This window comes from Cnephaeus nilssonii (genome assembly GCF_951640355.1).
Source record: "Cnephaeus nilssonii genome assembly, chromosome: 3".
NCBI classification, from domain to species: domain Eukaryota; kingdom Metazoa; phylum Chordata; class Mammalia; order Chiroptera; family Vespertilionidae; genus Cnephaeus; species Cnephaeus nilssonii.
Window position 1 is genome coordinate 52,945,364 of NC_137074.1, and position 21,583 is coordinate 52,966,946.

Consider the following 21,583-nt stretch of genomic DNA (forward strand, 5'->3'; position numbering starts at 1 on the left):
CACCTATACTCCTCAAACTATTTCAAAAAATCCAAGAGGAAGGAACACTTCTAAACTCTTTTTATGAAGCCAGCATTTTCCTAATTCCAAAACCAGATAAAGACCACAAAGAAAGAGAATTACAGGCCAATAACCCTAATGAACATAGATGCTAAAAACCTTAACAAAATATTAGCAAATTGTATCCAGGAATATATTAAAAAGATCACACACCATGACCAAGTGGGAATTATTCCAGGGATGCAAGGCTGGTACAATATTTGCAGGTCAATAAGCGTGATACATCACATAAACAAATTGAAAGACAAAAATCACATGATTGTATCAATAGATGCAGAAAAAGCATTCGACAAAATCCACACCCATTTTTGATAAAAACTCTCAGCAAAGTGGGAATAGAGGGAGCATATTTTAACATGATAAAGGCCATATATGACAAATCTACAGTGAACATCATACTCAATGGGCAAAAACTAAAAGCATTTCCCCTAAGAACAGGAACAAGGCAGGGATGTCCGCTTTCACCACACTTATTCAACATAGTACTGGAATGCCTAGCCACAGCGATCAGACTAGAAGAAGAAATAAAAGGCCACAGCGATCAGACTAGAAGAAGAAATAAAAGGCATCCAAATTGGAAAGGAGGAAGTAAAAGTCTCATTATTTGCAGATGACATGATATTGCACACAGAAAAACCTAAAGACTCCACCAAAATACTAGATTTGAAAAATGAATTTGGCATTGTAGCAGGATACAAAATTAACACCCAAAAATCAATGGCTTTTTTATACACCAATAATGAATTCTCAGAAAGAGAAACTAAATAAACAATCCCATTTACCACTGCAATAAAAAAATTAAGATACTTAGGAATAAACTTAAACAAGGATGCAAAAGACCTATACTAGGAAAACTATAGGACATTAAAAAAAGAGATAGAGGAGGATATAAACAAGTGGAAGAATATACCATGCTCAATGGATTGGTAGCATCAACATCAACATTAAAATGTCCATACTGCCCTGACCAGTTTGGCTCAGTGGATAGAGTGTCTGCCTGCGGACTGAGGGGTCCCAGGTTCGATTCCAGTCAAGGGCATGTACCTTGGTTGCAGGCACATACCCAGTGGGGAGTGTGCAGGAGGCAGCTGATCCATGTTTCTCTCTCATCGATGTTTCTAACTCTCTATCCCTCTCCCTTCCTTTCTGTAAAAAAAATCAATAAAAAATATATATTTTTAAAAATGTCCATACTACCCAAAGCAATCTACAGATTCAATGCAATCCCTATTAAAATACCAATGGCATGTTTCATAGAGATAGAAGAAATACTCCAAAAATGTATATGAAATTAAAAAAAGACCCTGAATAGCTGCAGCAATCTTGAGAAAGAAAAATAAAGTTGAAGGAATCACAATACCAGATTTCAAGTTATACTACAAAGCCACTGTAATCAAAACAGCCTGGTACTGGCACAAGAACAGGCATATAGATCAATGGAATAGAATATAGAACCCAGAAATTAACCCAAGCCATTATGCTCAATTAATATTTGACAAAGGAGGCAAGAGCATACAATGGAGTCAAGAGAGTCTCTTCAATAAGTGGTGTTGGGAAAATTAGACAGATAGATGCAAAAAAAATGAAACTAGATCACCAACTTATACCATACACAAGAATAAACTCAAAATGGATAAAAGACTTAAATATAAGTCATGAAACCATAAAAGTCCTAGGAGAAACCATAGGCAGCAAAATCTCAGCCATCTCTGTAGCAATATGTTTACAGATACATCCCCTAAGGCAAAGGAAACAAAGGAGAAAATAAACAAATGGGACTCCATCAAAATAAAAAGCTTCTGCACAACAAAAGCAACCATCAACAAAACAACAAGAGAGCCCACTACATTGGAGAACATATTTGCCAATGATACATCTGATAAAGGGTCAATGTCCAAACTATAAAGGAACTCATACAACTTAACAGAAAGAAGTCAAACAATCCAATTAAAAAATGGGCAAAGGACCTAAATAGGCACTTCTCCAAAGAGAACACACAGATGGCCAAGAGACATATGAAAAATGCTCAAAGTTACTGATCATCAGAGAGATGCAAATTAAAACGACAATGAGGTATCACTTCACACCTGTCAGAATGGCTACCATCAACAAATGAACAAATGACAAGTGCTGGAGAGGATGTGGAAAAAAAAAGAAACACAGTCCATTGCTGGTGGGAATGCAGACTGGTGCAACCTTATGGAAAATAGTTTGGAGTTTCCTCAAAAAATTAAATATGGAACTGCCATTTGACCCAGTAATCCCACTTCTAGGAATATATCCTAAGAAACTGGAAGCACTAATCAGAAAGAACATATGCGCCCCTATGTTCATAGCAGCACACTTTAAATAGCTAAGATCTGGAAACAGCCCAAGTGCCCATCAGTAAATGAGTGGATAAAAAAGCCATGGTACATTTATACCATGGAATACTATGCAGCAGTTAAAAAGAAGAATCTCTTACCCTTTGAGACAGCATGGAGGGACCTGGAGAGTATCATGCTAAGTGAAACAAGCCAGTAAGAGAAAGACAAATATTACATGATCGCACTCATATGTGGAATCTAAGTAACAAAATAAACTGATGAACGGAGTGGATCCAGAGACATGGAAGCGTGGAACAGAGTGCAGAATCTCGGAGGGAAGGCGGGGGAGGATGGGTGGGTGGGAAGTAATCAACCGAGGACCTTGTATGCATATATGCCTAACCCAGGAGCACAGAGAATAGGGTGGTGAAGGCCTGGGATGGGGGCAGAGGAAGAGGGTGGGTGGGCTGGAGGGGGTCAATGGGGGAAAAACGGGGACATATGTAATATTTTCAACATTAAAAAATTATAAAATAAATTAAATTCCTGGGTAAAAATAAATAAAAATCTGTATTTTTGAATTTTAAGACTTGGAAATAAACATACAGATCTCATTATTAGCCTCTCCATTTAATGGAGGTGCAGTGATAAATTGTGTCTAGTTATTGTAGTCCATTTTAATTGGAGCCTGATTTTGCATGTTTGGCTATACTGACACAGCCTTTCGGATTAAGGCCTTAGGAAAGAAGAGATCACATTGTTTCCCCTTCTTTTTGCACCTATGTGCCAATGTTAACCAAACAGCTTCCCAAATCCATGACTGGTCCATGGGATTCCTAAACCCACATAGGGAACTGCAGCAACCTGAAAGGTGGTGCCAGGATCAATCTTTGCCATTTAACTGGCAATGCTCTTGATTAGGAATCTGCTTTATTTTTTGAATTTTTATTGTTTTCAGAGAGGAAGAGACAGAAACATCAATGATGAGAGTGAATCATTGATCAGCTGCCTCCTGCAAGCCCCCCTACCGGAGACCAAGCCCACAACGGGGACATGTGCCCTTGACTGGAACTGAACCCAGGACCCTTCAGTCTGCAGGCCGACACTCTATCCACTGAGCGAAACTGCTAGGGCAGGAATCTGCTTTCTTATACACCAGTCATATCTTCCTGAAACGACATAACCTTATAGTTACCTTGACTTTGTTATCTCTTTGTTCACTCCACTAGCACATTTACAGGCTCTTAGGATGGGTCAATTCTCCAAATGACTCATCCCATCTTTTCTTGGACCATTTCATATTTAGATGCAAAATATGTAGGTGGGGTTGGGAGGTGGGAAGCTAGAACCTAAACCGAGTCTCTTTAACTTTATTCTCAAGGTGGGAGATCATCAGATTTGAGTGTACCCCTATAACTGTTTTTAAAAATACTAAGGTCTCGCCAGGTGGCTCAGCTGGTTGGGGCATCGTCCCGTACACCAAAAGATTGTGTGTTTGATCCCCAGTTGGAATGTGCATGTTTCTCTCTCATATCCATGGGTTTTTTTTAATCTCTCTTCCTCTCCCTCTAAAAAAAAAATCAATAAAGCTGGCCAGTGTGGCTCAGTGGTTGAGTGTTGACCTAAGAACCAGGAGGTCATGAATCAAATCCCTGTCTGGGCACATGTCTGGGTTGCTGGCTGGTGCGATGATGTAGACTTTGTATTTTGATGGGAGCTACAGGAGACTTAAGCAGAAGGCTATGGAGCTGCAAAAAAAGAAAAAAATGTCATGGGCAGTTGGGTCTGCCAATAAGGCTTGTGAAACCGAAACGCGAAAAGCCTACTACCTGCCAAGCCCGAAAATTCCTTCGGAAACCAGAAACCAATACTGCGTCTAGGAGAAGGGCCTTGGAGCGTGGAGAGCAAGGCACCAGAGGATGCAAAGAAGATTGCGGCCGCAGGGAGCAACGGAACAGCGCACCCGGAGCAGAGACCACTCTCGGGCGCGTCTGCAAGTGCGCTTGCGCCGACCCTCGCGGGGGGCGGGGAGCGAGAGGCGGAGCTTGGTGGCGGTCTCTGAGCCTGCGCGGGCCGAACGGCGCGGTGGGGGAGGGCGGCCCGTGTGTGTCTGTGTTGTTGTTCCGCGGCAGCGGCGGCGGCGGTAAGATGGCTGCCCACGGGGGCTCCGCGGCGTCCTCGGCGCTGAAGGGGTTAATTCAGCAGTTCACCGCCATCACCGGTAAGAGACGCGGTTACCGGAAGGTGGAGAGTGGGGTCTGGCGCGGGCGGCAGGTCTGCCCCGGGCTTCCCCTTACCTTCCTGCATTCCTCCCTCGGGCTCTCCCCACAGCTCCCGTCCTCTCTCCGGAGGAAGAGGCGACGACGGCGTCGGGTCTCCGGGTTCAGGCGGCGGGCTGCCTCCCCCTCCCCCCACGCACCCCAAACCCTCGTTCTCGGTCTCCTCGTAGTGTAGAGGGAGACTCCCCGCCCCCTGTCAGCCCAGACCCGGAGAATGGGCCGAGCCCCTTGGCCCCCGCCGGCCCAGGGACCTGGGGGCGGTGGAGGTGGGGGGCCGCACCCGGGCCACCGCCCTCTTCCTTCTTCATCATCATCATCATCATCTCTTTTCTGTGCATCCATGGGGTGCAGGGCATCCCCTTCCCTCTTTCCTTTCTTCCTCGGCCAGGTCATTCCCTCCCTATCCCTGGCCTGCCCTTCCCTTTTCTGGGCCCCTCGGAACCACCGCTTGTGGCCCTGGAGTGTTTGGGGCCTCCGGTCCTAACGGCGACGCTGGTGGTGTCGGCAGCGCCTTCACCTATCCCGCGGGATAGGCCGCCAGAAAGGGAGGGCTACTGAGGAGTACCTTCAAGTCTGAGGTTTTAAGAGAAGAATGAGGGACACCCCCCCCCCCCCCCAACTTAATAGGGAAGGCCTGGAGGAATCCTGGGTGGCGTTTCCCACCTCCCCATAATAAAATCAAGACCGAGACCATGGCGCCGGGGCCTCCTGCAGATAAAATAGGGATGGCGGCAGAAACTTCTTTGAGAGAAAATCAGTTTCTGGTTGTCAGTAATTCCCCACACTCTCGGTTTCTATTTTCCTTTGGACCCTTTGCAAAGGCCACACGCAGAACCTCTAACCGCCCGGAGGAAAGGCCCTAAGCCATTCTGTGAATTCTCTGTGACTTGTTTCTCTCTGATGGTGCTGAACTTTTTTTTGCATGAGTTATTAGAGGGCGGAGCAAATGATGAAGTTCTCTGTGGAGTGATTTGAGAGAAGTGTACTTCGTGTGCCGAGTATAATTTTGCCGTTCTAGTTTGTCATTTTGGAAAGAGGTCAGAATGTTAGTTCTTTTCCTTAGGAGATCTATCCTTTATCTGGTCATTTCTTAGATGCAGAGAACGGCTTCACTCTTAATGCAAGGTAGTGTTTGAGGTGCAAGAGCTGGTTAAATAAAATTTTACATTGTTTTAACTACTGCAGGTTGTATGCAAGTTGCTGTTTTACAATTAAAGCTAGTTTTATTTTTTTTGCTTTTTAATAATAGCTAGGTGTTTGATGCATTAGTCTGTGGGTATGAAACATCATGTCAGAGTAGGTAAAGTAAAATTTGTAATTAAATTGGGATGAAGAGTGGAATAACTTTTCTTAATATTTAAAAACTTTTGTGATTAAAGATGTAATGGATTTCCCAGTGGTTAAGCGGATCATTGTTATTGAGAAAATGATAAAATTATTGTGTATATAAGTTAATACATATTGTTGATTATGTTTATATAGAAAAATCTTTGTAGTGAATCAGATATTGAAGATTATTAATCTTTTATTCAGTTTTTTTAGAGATGATTTAATATGCTACCTGTTTAATTTCAGTTTTTATGCTATCCTACCACCCCTTAAGGAACTCAGATTGTTTTAACCTCACATTGTTTCTTCTAGTACAACATTTTTGTTAGATAGAGACAAAACCTAGAGTGTGGTGAGATGCAGTGACTCACTTAATTGCTTTAATTCTGTTTCTGTCTGCTCTCTACATGGCTTATTTCTTGGTCACAGGCTTTTCTATTTCTGAATCAAGTTGGAGACCTTCAGTAGACTATGGTATCTGTAAGTCTGCAAAAGGGAAAATACCTTAGATTGTTCTTAATGTATTATGAATGTCTATTAAGTTTTGGGGATTTTTAAACTTATTTTTTACAAATAGTGATGAACTATTAGAAACATGATTGACTTTCTTAGTCTTTGTCATGTATCGTAATAAAATTTGGGGTTCTGACCACATATATTTTTAAATTGTAGTATTTATGGTAAAAGGATCCTATCTAATAAAAGAGTAATATGCAAGTTGACTGTAACTCTGCTACACCCACAAGCCACGCCCACCAGCCAATCAGGAGAGAGCATGCAAATTAACCCAACCAAGATGGCTGCGGCCACGGAGAGAGCAGGAGGCTTGGGTTTCTCTGACAGTGGAGGAAGCCAAGCTTTCCGCCTGCCCTGGCCTTCCTTGGCCTCAGCTTAAGGCTACAGCAGGAGGCTAGGGTTGCCCCTGGCGATGGAGGAAGCCAAGCTTCTGCAGCCCTGGCCTGCCTTGGCCTCCGCTTAAGGCTACAAAGTTTCAATTATAGAAGATAAATAAATCCCAACAAAAATGGCTGTGGCCACAGAGCGAGCAGGAGGCTTGGCTCTGCTCAAGGCTACAAAGTTTCAATTATAGAAGTTAAATAAATCCCAGATACCAGGGCCTCCTCTTGAGTCGCCGGGGGGTATGACCAGCCTGCCAACCACCACAGGCCCCTCACCCAGGCTGCCCCACACACCAAGGGAACCCTAACCCTGATCCGGGACACCCTTCAGGGCAAACCAGCCGGCCCCCACCCATACACCAGGCCTCTATCCTATCTAGTCCTCCTATCAAATAAAAGAATAATATGCAAATTGACTGTCACTCAAACACACAAGATGGCTGCCCCATGTGGACACAAGATGGCCAGCAGGGGAGGGCAGTTGGGAGGGACCAAGTCTGCAAGGGAGGGCAGTTGTGGGAGATCAGGCCAGCAGGGGAGGGCAGTTGGGAGGGATCAAGCCTGCAGAGGAGGGCAGTTGGGGGCGATCAAGCCTGCAGGGGAGGGCAGTTAGGGGTGACCAGGTTGGCAGAGGAGGGAAGTTGGGGGCGACCAGGCCTGCAGGGAAGTGCAGTTGTGGGGGACCCAGGCCAGCAGGGGAGGGCAGTTGGGAGGGACCAGGCCTGCAAGGGAGGGCAGTTGGGGGCGATCAAGCCTGCAGGGGAGGGCAGTTAGGGGTGACCAGGCCGGCAGAGGAGGGAAGTTGGGGGTGACTGTGCCTGCAGGGAAGGGCAGTTAGGGGTGACCAGGCTTGCAGGGGAGGGCAGTTAGGGGCAAACAGGCTGGCAGGGGACCAGTTAGGCATCAATCAGGTTGGCAGGGGAGTGGTTAGGGGTTGATCAGGCTGGCAGGCAGAAGTGGTTAGGGGCAATCAGGATGGCAGGCAGGCAAGCAGTTGGGAGCCAGCAGTCCTGGATTGTGAGAGGGATGTCCAACTGCCCGTTTATGGGAGGAAGGAAGAGGGAAAGAGAGTTAGAAACATCGATGAGAGAGAAACATAATTCAGCTGCCTCCTGCACCCCTCCCCCCACCGGGGAGGGGATGTACCCGCAACCAAGGTACATGCCCTTGACTGGAATCTAACCTGGGACCCTTGAGTCCGCAGGCCGACGCTCTATCCACTGAGCCAAACTGGTTAGGGCCAGCCACCTTCTAATTAGTTTCAATGTGCAGGAATCCGTGCACTGGGTCACTAGTCTACATATATAAAAGTCTAATATGCCAAGTGTCTGTCCAGGTAATGACATCATGTAGCAACACCCGGCTTCCTCTCCCTTGCGACTAGCCTCCTTGGGGTTTCTTCAGCCCAAGAACACGACTTGCTTTATAGCCAGGTGGAAACATTTTACACTGTAACCAAATGTCTGTGAAACGTTTTTCTGCCTCATCTCATTTGATCCTCACAGAAGTCCTGGAGTAGGTAGATAGGAGACTCGGTAGAATCCTATTTTCTTTTCATTAGCTGGAAAGTGGAGATTTAGAAACTTGACCCGACTGAAAAGAAATAAGAAATAGTGGACCTTGAAAATGACTTCAGGTTTTCTCAATACGTAGACTATATTCAAACACTGCTGCAGTTAAATATTCTACCCTTTGTTCTCCCTGAGTGATCTACAATAATAATCTGCTTTGTGTTTATATTTACTTCTGTGTTGCTGACAATTACCTGAAAGAGAAGTTGGGGTGCTTCACTGGCTGGATAAAGTAGTTTATTCTGTATAAAAGGCTAAGATGACTTGTGCATGCAAGATACATATAAAGCTCTTGCTGGCGCCAATCACAAGCATGTGTTTCCATCTGTCTTGTCGATTGCGACTTTGGTTGACACTTCTATTACAGAGAAAAGGCGAATAGTGATATTGAAATATTTCTTCTAATTAATTTCCTTTCAATGTGCATGAATTTGTGCCCCGGGCCACTAGTAGAATATAAATATATTCTGTATTTGTTTTGGTTCGAGCTGGATGATAGTCATAGAAACCATTTCAACCCATTTCTGAGTTATCAAATGAGACATTAAAGGCCCAGAAAAAAAAACTGATTTAGGTCAGTGCTTCTCAAACTTATTTGTAGAAAAGGACTTAAAATTTCAATCATCATGGACCAACATTTTTGTAAAAAACAAAAAATAATTGCTTGAACATGAAATAAAAATAGGAAACATATAAGCCCACTATTTTAAAATGAAGAAAAAGCCGAGGCCGGTTTGGCTCAGTGGATAGAGCGTCGGTCTGTGGACTGAGGGGTCCCAGGTTCGATTCCGGTCAAGGGCATGTGCATTGGTTGCGGGCACATCCCCGGTAGGGGGTGTGCAGGAGGCAGCTGGTCGATGTTTCTCTCTCATCGATGTTTCTGGCTCTCTATCCCTCTCCCTTCCTCTCTGTGAAAAATCAATAAAATATATTAAAATAAATAAATAAATAAAACGAAGAAAAAATTTGCGTACAATAAAATCTACCCTTTTTAGTGTATAGTTATGAGTTTTGATAAGCATATACAATTATGTACCTGTAACATATACAGCATTTCTAGTATCATTCTCAAAAAATTACTCCTGCCCCTTTGTAGTTAACCGCTCCCCCCACCTGTAGCCTAATCTTTTTGTCTATTGTTTTTCTTTTCCAGAATGTGACATAAATGTAAACACAATATTTAACCTATTGAGTATGGCTTCTTTCACTTAGCATACTATATTTGAAATTCATTCATGTTGTGTTAAGAATAGTTTCTTCTTTTTTATTGGTGAGTAGTATACCATTGTATGGGTATACTACAATTTGTTTATCCATTCATTAAATGATTGACTAATTGTATTGTTTCCAGTTTGAAGGGTTATAAATAAAGCTGCTAAAAACATTAGTGTATAAGTGTTTGAATATAAGTTTTATTTCCCTTTGGATAAATACAGAGGAATGGGCTTATTGGATCATATATAATTAAGAAATTGCCAAATAGGTACATAACTAGGAAATAGCTGAACAGTTTTCCAAAGTCATGATTACCATTTTACATTCTCATCAGCAATGTATGAGAGTTCCAGTTGCCCATTTGGTACTTTTAATTTTTTGTAGCTGTTTTAATAGGTGCCTAATGGTATGACATTGAGTTGTGTGTTTTTTTTCTTAAAATGTTTTTTGATTGATTTTACGGAGAGAGGAAAGGAGAGGGAGATAGAGAGAAACATTGATGTAAGAAAGGAACATTAATTGGCTGCCTCCTGCATGCCCCCCACTGGGGATCAAGCCTGCAACTGGGCCAAGTGCCCTCACGGGGAACCAACCAGCGACCTTTTGGTGCATGGGACAACGCTTCTCAACTGAGCCACACCGGCCAGGGCGGCATTGTGGTTTTCATTTGCATTTCCCTAGTGATTAATAATATTGGTCATTTTTTCATATGATAATTTGCCATCCATAAATCTTTCAAGGCCCAACTATTTATTTTAATCCTCACCTGAGGATATTTGATATTTTCCCATTGATTTTCAGAGAGTGGAAGAGAGGGGGAAAGACACAGAGAGAAACATTGATTTGAAACAAATTGATCGGTTGCCTCCTGCATGCGCCCTGGGCAGGAGCCCGCAACCGAGGTATGTGCCCTTGACTGAAATTGAACCTGGGACCCTTCAGTCCACAGGCTGATGCTCTATCCACTGAGTTAAACCAGCTAGGGCTCAAGCCCCAACTTTTTAATTATTAGGTTCAACAGACATAAAATTACTCTGTTTCTGTAAAAGTTTTTAAATTCTTACACTGGAATTTCTGTTTTTATTTTGTCATGGGCTAGTAGTGGATAGCTGTTCTGCACTGGTCTAGGTAATGGTGGAACAGGGACTAGAACTCTGCTGTCTTTACTCCCAGGCCCATGCATTTTCCTCCATGTTACCCCTTTCCCTCTCTATAGGCTCCTTTTGTTGACCCAAATAAAATTAGCTTTGTTTAAATAATATCTAATTCCTCTTGTACTTAATAAATTTAGTTTTCTGCATATAAGGTTATTTTTTCTTTTAATGTTTTCTACTCCTGAATGCTTAACAACTCCATGATGAGAGACTGATGAGGAGGTTAAACGTTCACCTTATTTCTTACAACTATCACCCACTCCCATTTCATTGATGGGCAGTCTAGCTTACTGTGTTATCATTTCTGGGGAAATGTAGGGACACACAAAAAGTAACCTCTTTGTGTCTGTCATTTCTGTTCTCTATCCCTTTGGGTCCAGAGGGGGTCTGTAGAGGAATTTCCTTCTTTCCTTTTTTCCTTCCTTTTCAACTCTGTGACTGCTATGCTTTGGTTCCTTGATAGTAGTGAAGATACTGTTCTTTGGGCACTGAAAGTAGTGTAAGACTAGACATAAGGTACTATTAAATCTTGATTCCTCCAGCTGTGGTAGAGACAGGGACTGCATTATAGGTTTGGGGCTATTTCCTGTATCATCGTTAATGGAGAGAGAGTGTGAACTAAGAGGCAGCATGGAGGAAATAGCCACTGATAAATCGTGTGCCACAAGCTGGGTTAAATAATGTTATTTTGGTGCCATTAGCAAACTTAAAAGAGATGGAAAGAAAAAAAGATAAAGGATAAATAAAAAGGGTACATGTGTTGAGAAAGAGTAAAGTGGGATTCCTGCCATGGGTTATGGATTGTGTCCCTCCTTCCCCCAAATTCATATTTTGAAATCCTAACACCTAATGTGATAGTATCAGGTGGCTGAGGCTTTGGGGGGTGGGGGTGGGGTGATTAGGTCATGAGGATAGAGCCTTCATGAATGGGATTAGTGTCCTTAAAAAAGAGAACCCAGAGAGTTCTTTTGTCCCTGCCATGTGAGGACACAGAAGATAGCAGTCTATGAAGGAGGATGTGGGCCTGTACCACATACCAAATCTGCTGGAGCCTTTATCTTGGACTGTCCAGCTTCCAGAACTGTGAAAAAGAAATGTTTGTTGTTTAAACCACCCAATCTATAGTATTTTTTAAAAATATGTTTTTTTTTGTTGATTTCAGAGAGAAAGGGAGAGGAAGAAAGTGATAGAAACATCAGTGAGAGAGAATCATCCATCAGCTGCTCCCTGCATGTCCCTTACTGGGGATCAAGCCTGTAATCTGGGCATGTGCCCTGACCAGGAATCAAACCGTGACCTCCTGGTTCATGAGTTGATGCTTAACTACTGAGCCACACTGGCCGGGCTATAGTATTTTTATGATAGCAGTCTGAACAAACTAAGAACACTGGGTTAGATTAAGCTCTTCTGCTGCTACCTATAATATTGTAACCTCAAAAGAAGCCCATTTAAGCAAGTTTCCAGATAGTTTAAATCTGCAAACTTATTAGTCCCCCCATTTAAATAAATAAATATATATATATATATATATATATATATATATATATATATAAAATAGAAGTTCAATTTTTTTCAGCTAACCCATCAAAAATTGTTATTACCTCTTAACATATAGGTAAAACTTGTAACTATCACTGTTCCTTTTCCCTATGTCATTTAGCCCTCCTTTACCTCTGTCCTCTCAGTTAACCTTCACTTCTTCATATTCCTCTGTTTAGCTCAGTGGGAGTGTTATTGGCATTTCAGCTAGGGCAGTGGTCAGCAAACTCATTAGTCAACAAAGCCAAATATCAGCAGTACAACTATTGAAATTTCTTTTGAGAGCCAAATTTTTTAAACTTAAACTTCTTCTAACGCCACTTCTTCAAAATAGACTCACCCAGGCCGTGGTATTTTGTGGAAGAGCCACACTCAAGGGGCCAAAGAGCCAATGTGGCTCGCGAGCCGCGGTTTCCTGACCACTGGGCTAGGGCAACTATTTGTTGCATAGGACTATTCCATCCATTGCAGAAGATTTAGCACTTGTATTAATTTCCTGTGGCAGCTGAAACAAATTATCACAAACTGCATGGCTTAACACATTCATTCTTACAGTTTTGGAGGCCAGAAGTCTGTAATGAAGGCATGTGCAGTCTTTGGGGGAAGATGGACATTTTTGAACCTACTACATCACCCCTAGCTTCTCGCCACTAAATGCCAGTAATGCCCCTGACCCCCAATTCATGAAACATCAAAAGTGGTCTTTCACATTACTAAATGTCTCTACTACTTCTGGACCTTAAGAACTGCTGGTAATTTTAATTACCTTTCTGTTATCTTCTGTTTCTAAAATGATACACTAAGTGATGCAACAAGTGATACACTGAGAATGACTGATAATGGCACAGATAATTTGCCTTTATTTAATAAAATAAATGGTGTACATAGGATGGGAATCTGGGCCTCTAGTATTGACACTATCTGCCCCCAAAATCTCACAAATCCTATTTTAATCTATAGTTCAATAGACCTGTGAACCTTGAAAATTTTAGAATACTTAATACACTTTTAAATTGTCTGCTGCTTCTGTATATTAACTTTTTTTTTTAGAATTGTTCCACTTATTTATGCATAATATTGGTTGAATTTTTTTTTTAATCCTCACCTAAGGATATGTTTTTTTTTATTGATTTTTAGAGAAAGAGGAAGGGGAGGGGAGAAGGAGAGGGAGAGAGAGAGAGAGAAACATCTATTGGTTGCCTCCTCTACACGCCCCGACTGGGGATCTAACCCGAAATGTAGGTATGTGCCCTGACCAGGAATCAAACCCACAATAACACTCCAACCAACTGAGCTACCTGACCAGGGCTGTATATCAGCTCTTGATGCTTCTCAGTTGTACTGGAATGCTATTTAGTTGCCACAAATTTTGGAGCAGATCCCTTTCATGTATCATTTTACATTTTATCCATAACATTCACTTTTTTCTAGAGTAATATTCTTTTTGTTTTTTTCATTGCATTCCTACTTTTTAAAAAATGCATGTTTAGCATCTGGCCCCTGCTCTCACAGACATTGCAGTACATTGAGCTCCATAGAGACAGCACTGGGGCAAGTGTGAGTTGGATGAGCACTGAGGAAAATAAGTAAACATGGGCAAAGGAGATCCTAAGACACGAGAGGCAAAATGTCATCATATGCTTTCTTTGTGCAGACTTTCTGGGTGGAGCACAAAGATGAAGCACCCAGGTGCTTCAGTCAAGTTCTCAGAGTTTTCTAAGTTCTCAGAGAGCTTGAAGACTATGTCTGCTAAAGAGAAAGGAAAATTTGAAGACATGGCAAAGATGGCCCATTATGAAAGAGTAATGAAAACTTACATCCCTCCTAAAGGGGAAACAAAAAAGAAGTTCAAGGATCCCAATGCACCCAAGAGGCCTTCAGCCTTTTTCTTGTTTTGTTTTGAGTATTGCCCCAAAATCAAAGAAGAGCATCCTGGCCTATCCATTGGTGATGTTGCAAAGAAGCTGGGAGAGATGTGGAATAACACTCCTGGAATTGACAGGCCTGGTGAAAGGAAGACTGCTAAGCTGAAGGAGAAATACAAGCTAAAGGAAAGCCTTATGTGGCAAAAAGGGAGTCATCACGGCTGAAAAAAGCAAAAAAAAAAAAAAAAAAAAAAGAAGAGGAGGAAAATGAGGAAGATGATAATGATGAATGTTAGTTCTAGTGCAGTTTTTTCCTTGCCTATAAAGCATTTAATCCCTTTGTACACAACTCCTTTTTCAAAGAAAAAAAAAAAGTAAGGTGTGGCCCTAGCTGGTTTGACTCACTGGATAGAGCGTCGGCCTGGGGACTGAAGAGTCCCAGGTTCGATTCCGGTCAAGGGCATGTACCTTTGTTGTGGGCACATCCCCAGTAGGGGGTGTGCAGGAGGCAGCTGATCGATGTTTCTCTCTCATCGATGTTTCTAACTCTCTTCCTTTCTCTCTGTAAAAAATCAATAAAATATATTTAAAAAAATCAATAAAATATATTTTAAAAAAATGTAAGGTGTGTAAGGTTTGTTTTTAAACTGTACAGTGTCTTTTTTTTTTTTTTTTTGATAGTTAAAACACTACTGAATGTGTCTTTAAATAGTCCTGTCCTGGTGCTATTTTCAGTAGCCGCTAATCTTGCCTGGTGCAGTATGCAGAACAAATTAGTTATATATGGGGATGGTAGTTTTTCATCTTCAGGTCTCTGATATAGCTTATATAGAATAATTGTTCTGTTAACTGAATACCACTCTAATTGCAAAAAAAAGTTTGCAGCTATTTTGTTGACATTCTGAATGCTTCTAAGTAAATATAGTTGTTTTTTTAATGAGGTAAAAAGCATTTAACGTGAGTGAAACACATGTTCATAGCATCAGATGAATGAGGGAAAGAAAACTGATGACCTGGTGGGCCAGGTAGCTCAGTTGGTTAGAGCATTATCTCAATACTAGAGGCCTGGTGCACGAAATTCATGCACGGGAGGGGGGCGTTGACCTTCAACCAAGCCTGCACCGTCTCCAATCTGAGACCCCTTGAGGGATACCCGACTGCCTATTTAGGCCCGATCCCACGGGCAGTTGGACATCCCTCTCACAATCCAGGACTGCTGGCTCCCAGCCGCTCACCTGCCTACATGCCTGATTGCCCCTAACTGCTTCTGCCTGCCAGCCCGATCACCCCCTAAACACTTCCCTGCCAGGCTGATCGACGCCTAACTGCTCCCCTGCCAGCCTGATTGTCCCTAACTACCCTCCCCTGCTGGCCTGGTCACCCCCAACTGCCCTCCCCTGCTGGCCTGGTCACCCCCAACTGCCCTCCCGTGCTGGCCTGGTCGCCCCTAACTGTCCTCCCCTGCAGGCCTGGTTGCCCCCAACTGTCCTCCCCTGCAGGCCTGGTCCCCCCCAACCGCCCTCCCCTGCAGGCCTACTCCCCCCCAACTGCCCTCCCCTGCAGGCCTGGTCCCTCCCAACTGTGCTCCCTTGCAGGCCTGGTTCCCCCCAACTGCCCTCCCCTTCTGGCCTGTTCGCCCACAACTGCCCTCTCTTGCAGGCCTGGTCCCTCCCAACTTTCCTCCCCTGCAGGCCTGGTCGCCCCCAACTGCTCTCCTCTGCCAACCCGGTCACCCCTAACTGCCCTCCCCTGCAGGCCTGATTGCCCACAACTGCCCTCCCCTGCTGGCCATCTTGTGGTGGCCATCTTGTGTCCACATGGGGGCAGCCATCTTGTGTGTTGGAGTGACAGTCAATTTGCATATTGGCCTTTTATTAGATAGGATGCCAAAGTTGCAGGTTCAATCCCAGGTCAGGCCACATACAGAAATCAACCAATGAATGCATGAATAAATGGAACAACAAATCAGTGTTTCTTTCTCTCTAAAATAAATTAAAAAAAAAAAAAAAGAAAACTGCAATGTCTTACTCTGCCTGTTCATTATCTGACAGTGTGGATCTCCATAAGCTACACAAAAATACTTTCAGTGTTTTTCATTTGTCATTGATATATATCTTGAATACCATATAACTTGGGGCAGTCTTTTTATTTTTTTATTAATAGCCAACTATTTGCCAGTGAGGAGTTGCACCAAGTTATTTTAATGTGAATTTTCTATTTTTTAAAAATAAACCTTTATTGTTCAGATTATCACAATTGTTACTCTTTTTCCCCCCCATAGCTCCTCTCCAACCGATTCCCACCCCACCCTCTGCCCTTACCTCCCCCCAACTGTCCTCATCCATAAGTGTACGATTTTTGTCCAGTCTCTTCCCACACCCACCACACCACTTTCCCCCTGAGAATTGTCAGTCCACTCCCTTTCTATGCCCCTGATTTATTATATTCACCAGTTTATTCTGTTCATCAGATTTTTTATTCACTTGATTTTTAGATTCACTTTTTGATAGACATGTATTTGTTGTTCATAATTTTTATCTTTACCTTTTTCTTCTTCTTCCTCTTCTTAAAGAATTCCTTTCAGCATTTCATAATACTGGTTTGGTGGTTATGAACTCCTTTAGCTTTTTCTTATCTGTGAAGCTCTTTATCTGACCTTCAATTCTGAATGATAGCTTTTCTGGGTAGAGTAATCTTGGTTGTAGGTTCTTTCTATTCATCACTTTGAATATTTCTTGCCACTCCTGCTGTCTGGCCTGCATAGTTTCTGTTGAGAAATCAGCTGACAATCGTATGGGTGCTCCCTCGTAGGTAATTAACTGTTTTTCTCTTGCTGCTTTTAAAATTCTCTCTTTGTCTTTTGCTCTTGGCATTTTAATTATAGTACATGAAATTCATGCAAGGGGGGAGGGGTGTCCCTCAGTCCAGCCTGCACCCTCTCCAATCTGGGACTGCTGGCTCCCAACTGCTCCCCTGCCTGCCTTCCTGATTGACCCTAACCGCTTCTGCCTGCCAGCCTGATCACCCCCTAACTACTCCCCTGCCAGCCTGATTGATACCTAACTGCTCCCCTGCCAGCCTGATTGCCCCTAACTGCCTGCCCCTGCCAGCCTGGTCACCCCTAACTGCCCTCGCCTGCAGGCCTGGTCCCCTCAACTGCTCTCCCCTGCAGGCCTGGGTCCCCCCCAACTGCCTTTCCCTGCTGGCCCAGTCGCCCCCAACTTCCCTCCCTTGCAGGCCTGGTCACCCCTAACTGCCCTCCCCTGCTGGCTTGATCGCCCCCAACTGCCCTCCCTTGCAGGCCTGGTCCCCCCCTACTGCTCTCCCCTCCTGGCCTGATCGCCCACAACTGCCCTCCCTTGCAGGTCTGGTCCCTCCCAACTGCCCTCCCCTGCTGGCCATTTGTGGCGGCCATATTTTGTTCACATGGGGGCAGCCATCTTGTGTGTTGGCGTGATGGTCAATTTGCATATTACTATTTGATTAGATAGGATTGGTGTGGTCCTCTTTGGATTTCTTTTGTTTGGGGTTCTGTGTGCTTCCTGGACTTATAAGTCTATTTCTTTCACCAGGTGGGGGAAGTTTTCAGTCATTATTTCTTCAAATAGGTTTTCATTATCTTGCTCTCTCTCTTCTTCTGGCACCCCCATAATTCTGATGTTGGTACGCTTGAAGTTGTCTCAGTGGCTCCTTACACTATCTTCATATTTTTGGATTCTCCTTTCTTTTTGCTTTTTCGGTTGATTGTTCTTTGCTTCTTTGTATTTCAAATCTTTGACTTGATTCTTGTGATCCTCTAGTCTGCTGTTTGATCTCTGTATATTATTTTTTATTTCAGTCAGTGTATGTTTAATTTCTAGTTGGTCCTTTTTCATATCCTGGAGGGTCTTGCTAAATTTATCGGCCTTTTCTAGGAAATTCTTGAAAAACCTCATAACTGTGGTTTTGAACTCTATATCCAGTCGTTTGCTTTCCTCCATTTCTTTCATTTGTGACCTGTTTCTTTGTCTCCGCATTTTGGCTGCTTCCCTGTGTTGATAGAGTGGCTTTGTGTGCTAAGTGTCCAATAGGGCCTAGTGGCTCAGCCTCCCCAGTTACCTGAGGTGAACACTCTTGGTGCACCCTTTTGTGGGCTGTGTGCACAGTCTTGTTGTAGTTAAGCCTTGATTGCTGTTGGTATCACTGGGAGGAATTGACCTCCAGGCCAATTGGCTGTGAGCATCAGCTGTGTATACGCTGGGAGAACTTCTGTGCTGGAGACACCTTATGAGGCAGGACTTGCAAAAGCCTCTGTGCTCATCTTGGATGGGGTGGAGTCTCAGGGTGGAGCAGACAGGAATGGCTTCCAGTCAGCCCTGCCCTAAGAGGCCCCTGGGTCTCAGTGTCTCCTGGTAATCGCTGCAAGCACCTCTGAGAGAAAGCCACCCTGAAGTTTTTCCCGCTGCCAGACAGTCCAGTTTCTCCTCGAATGAGTCTGGGTCCCCAGAGTCTCACCCAGAACTGGAATTTAGAGCAGTCGGGAGCTTTTGTCTCCCTCCTGATTGAGGAAGCCAGCCGCGTACTCAGTTGCCAGCCCTCTCCGAACATGCGCTTCTGCAGCTCCTCTGAGTCTCAGTGTGCTTTTCTCTTTCCTTCTAGTTGTAGAATTTCAACTCAGCCAGCCTTCCTGTGGTTCTGGATGATGTCCGTTTTCTCTTTTAGTTGTAGTTTTGAAATTGTTGTGCGAGGCAGCAGTTTAGGTGTTTACCTATGCTGCCATCTTTAATGTGAATTTTCTTAATCTACTTCATGAAGTTGGTAACATCCCCATTTTATAACTGAGGAAACTGAGGGCTAAATAAATTAGTAACTATCTCAAAACCACACAACTAGTGAATGACAAAATTAAGATTCAAACGCAGGTTTATCTGAGTACTATCCAGACTCATAATGTTTATTCTATCTATAACTCTCTAGCCAGAGAACAGATGATAATATGAAGAATGTTTTCTCTTCATTACTGGGTATAGGACTGGCCAGAGGGAGAATTTTGATACCTTCATTCCAGTTGTTTGGTATCTTTATCTCCAGGGTACCTTGTGTCTTTTTGATGCTCTAAGTACACCTCTTCCTTGTCCGTCCCCTCTGCTCCCCGCATGCGCCCTGACTAGGCCAGGTATCAAACCTGCAACCCAGGTACCTGCTCTTGACTGCAAATTGAAACTGAGACCCTTCCCTTTGGTGCTCAGAGCCAGGGCTCTAACCACTTATGGCCAGGGCATAAGTTTATAGTTTTAAAAAGGATGTCTGCTTACCCAAATTAATCTCTCTATTCAGGGGTCGGTGATGCCCATATAAGGCCTGAGAAATCATTTGGTCTGGCCCTGCTATGTCATTAGGGATGAGTTAATTAAATGTTTGACCAAATAACAGCAGGCTGATTTTTAAGTTGACAATAAAAAAATTTTTTTTATTGATTTCAGAGAGGAAGGGAGAGGGAGAGAATAATAGAAACATTAACCCTTTGCACTCGCTTCCTTTTTTCATCGAGCTGCTACTAATGCTAACCGTGTCGAGTCACAATCGACATTTGAGTGCAAAAGGTTAATGATGAGAGAGAATCATTGATTGGCTGTCTCCTGCACCTCCCACACTGGGGATTGAGCCTGCAACCCAGGCTTGTGCCCTGACCGGGAATCAGACTGGGAATTGAAGCATGACTTCCTGGTTCATAGGTTGACAATCTACCACTGAGCCATGCTGGCCAGGCTAAGTTGATAATTTTGTATGGCCCGTGAATGATGTTATAAATATCCAAATGGCCCTTGGCAGAAAAAAGGTTCTCCCCCCCAGTCTTAAATGGTAGCATGTTAGGCAGCTTAATAAAGTGGAAAAAATTTAGGCAGTTAAGAAAAGACTTGGGATAGGCAGACCATATTGTTGACAGGCTAGCTTGCCTGAGGATTGACTTAACAAGGTTTTGATTTTTCATAGCATCTTTTATTTCACAACTCACAAATTCTCTTGATGGTTCCAATTTAGTGGCATTGGAGTTCTGATGGTTGGAGGGTAGTGGACAGCAACTATTTGTATGCTTTGGTCATTTTTAAGTTGAATTTTCATATGAACAAATAAATTTACAAAGAAGTGAAAGCAGCCAGCATTGGTTGCTGTTGTGGTAGAAGGGAATTTCAATGTCCATCAGCATGTTCTTTGTGCTTTTTGTGGTGCTTTAGTGCAGTGTGAGTACACAAGGACAAGAACCAAAATGGTATGAATTCAGCTAGTAAATTCTCTGGGAAAGAGAGAAACCAAGATGGCAGCCTAGGTAAGCACCTAAACTGCTGCCTTGCACAACAGTTTCACAACAACATCTAAAAGACAGAATGGACATCATCCAAAACCACAGGAAAGTTGGCTGAGTGGAAATTCTACAACTAGAAGGAAAGAGAAAAGCTCACGGATCTGAGGAACCAAAAAGCTCTGAGGTACGGAGACGTGCACGCAGAGAGGAAAGGCGGCTGAGTGCCTGGCTGGCAGGAGGGGAAAGGAAGTCCCCGACTGCACAGAACCCCTGTTCTGACTGCACTGAACCCCAGTTCCGGCTGAAACCCTGTGGACACAGGCTCATACGGGTGGAGTCTGGACTGTAGAGAAAGGCACATGGAGAATCAGAGACTCAGAGATTCGGGGGAGCCGCGGTGGGCAGGGGTTTGGAGACGCGTGTGCAGAGAGGAAGGGCGGCCGAGTGCCTTGCTGGCGGGAGGGGAAAGGAAGCCCCTGACTGCACTGAACCCCAGTTCCGACTGCTCTGAAACCCAGTTCCAGGCGAGCCCCTGGGGGACCTACGCTCTTACAGGGGGATTCTGGACTGTCAGGCGGAAACTCAGGGGAGCCGCGGAAGGAGGCGTGTGTGCAAGGGCAGGGCTGACAGGAAGCCAAGACTGTCGGCTCAGCCCTGAGACTCCACCCCATCCAAGCTGAGCACAGAGGCTTTTGCAATTTTGCAAGTCTGGTCCTACAAGGCTGTCTCCAATACAGAAGGTCTCCCGGCATAGACACAGCTGATATACATAGCCAATTGGCCTGAAGGTCAATTCCTCCAATTGATACCAACAACAATCAAGACTTAACTACAACAAGGCTGTACACACAGTCCACAAAGGGGAGCACCAAGAGTGTCCACCTCAGGTAACTGGGGAGGCCGAGCCACTGGGCCATATAGGATACCTAGCACACAAAGCTACCCTACCAACTCAGGGAAGCAGCGAAAATGAGGAGACAAGGAAACAGATCACAAACGAAAGAAATGGAGGAAATCAAGCGACTGGATATAGAGTTCAAAACCACAGTTATGAGGTTTTTCAAGAATTTCCTCGAAAAGACC

At 43.9% G+C, this 21,583-nt stretch overlaps 1 protein-coding gene and 1 pseudogene across 2 annotated transcripts in view; both read left to right on the forward strand.

Annotated features, from left to right (window-relative positions):
• The first annotated feature begins 4,434 nt into the window (after positions 1-4,434).
• UBXN7 (UBX domain protein 7) overlaps positions 4,435-21,583 on the forward strand; it is a 73,578-nt gene continuing 56,429 nt past the window's right edge. Inside the window, exon 1 of the mRNA XM_079764406.1 lies at positions 4,435-4,587. Coding sequence (XP_079620532.1) covers positions 4,515-4,587 — 73 coding nt within the window. The 5' untranslated portion in view covers positions 4,435-4,514. The remainder of the gene's footprint in view (positions 4,588-21,583) is intronic.
• LOC307095230 (putative high mobility group protein B1-like 1) lies at positions 13,945-15,208 on the forward strand (annotated as a pseudogene). Its single transcript has one exon. The product of its transcript is annotated as a putative high mobility group protein B1-like 1 (transcript).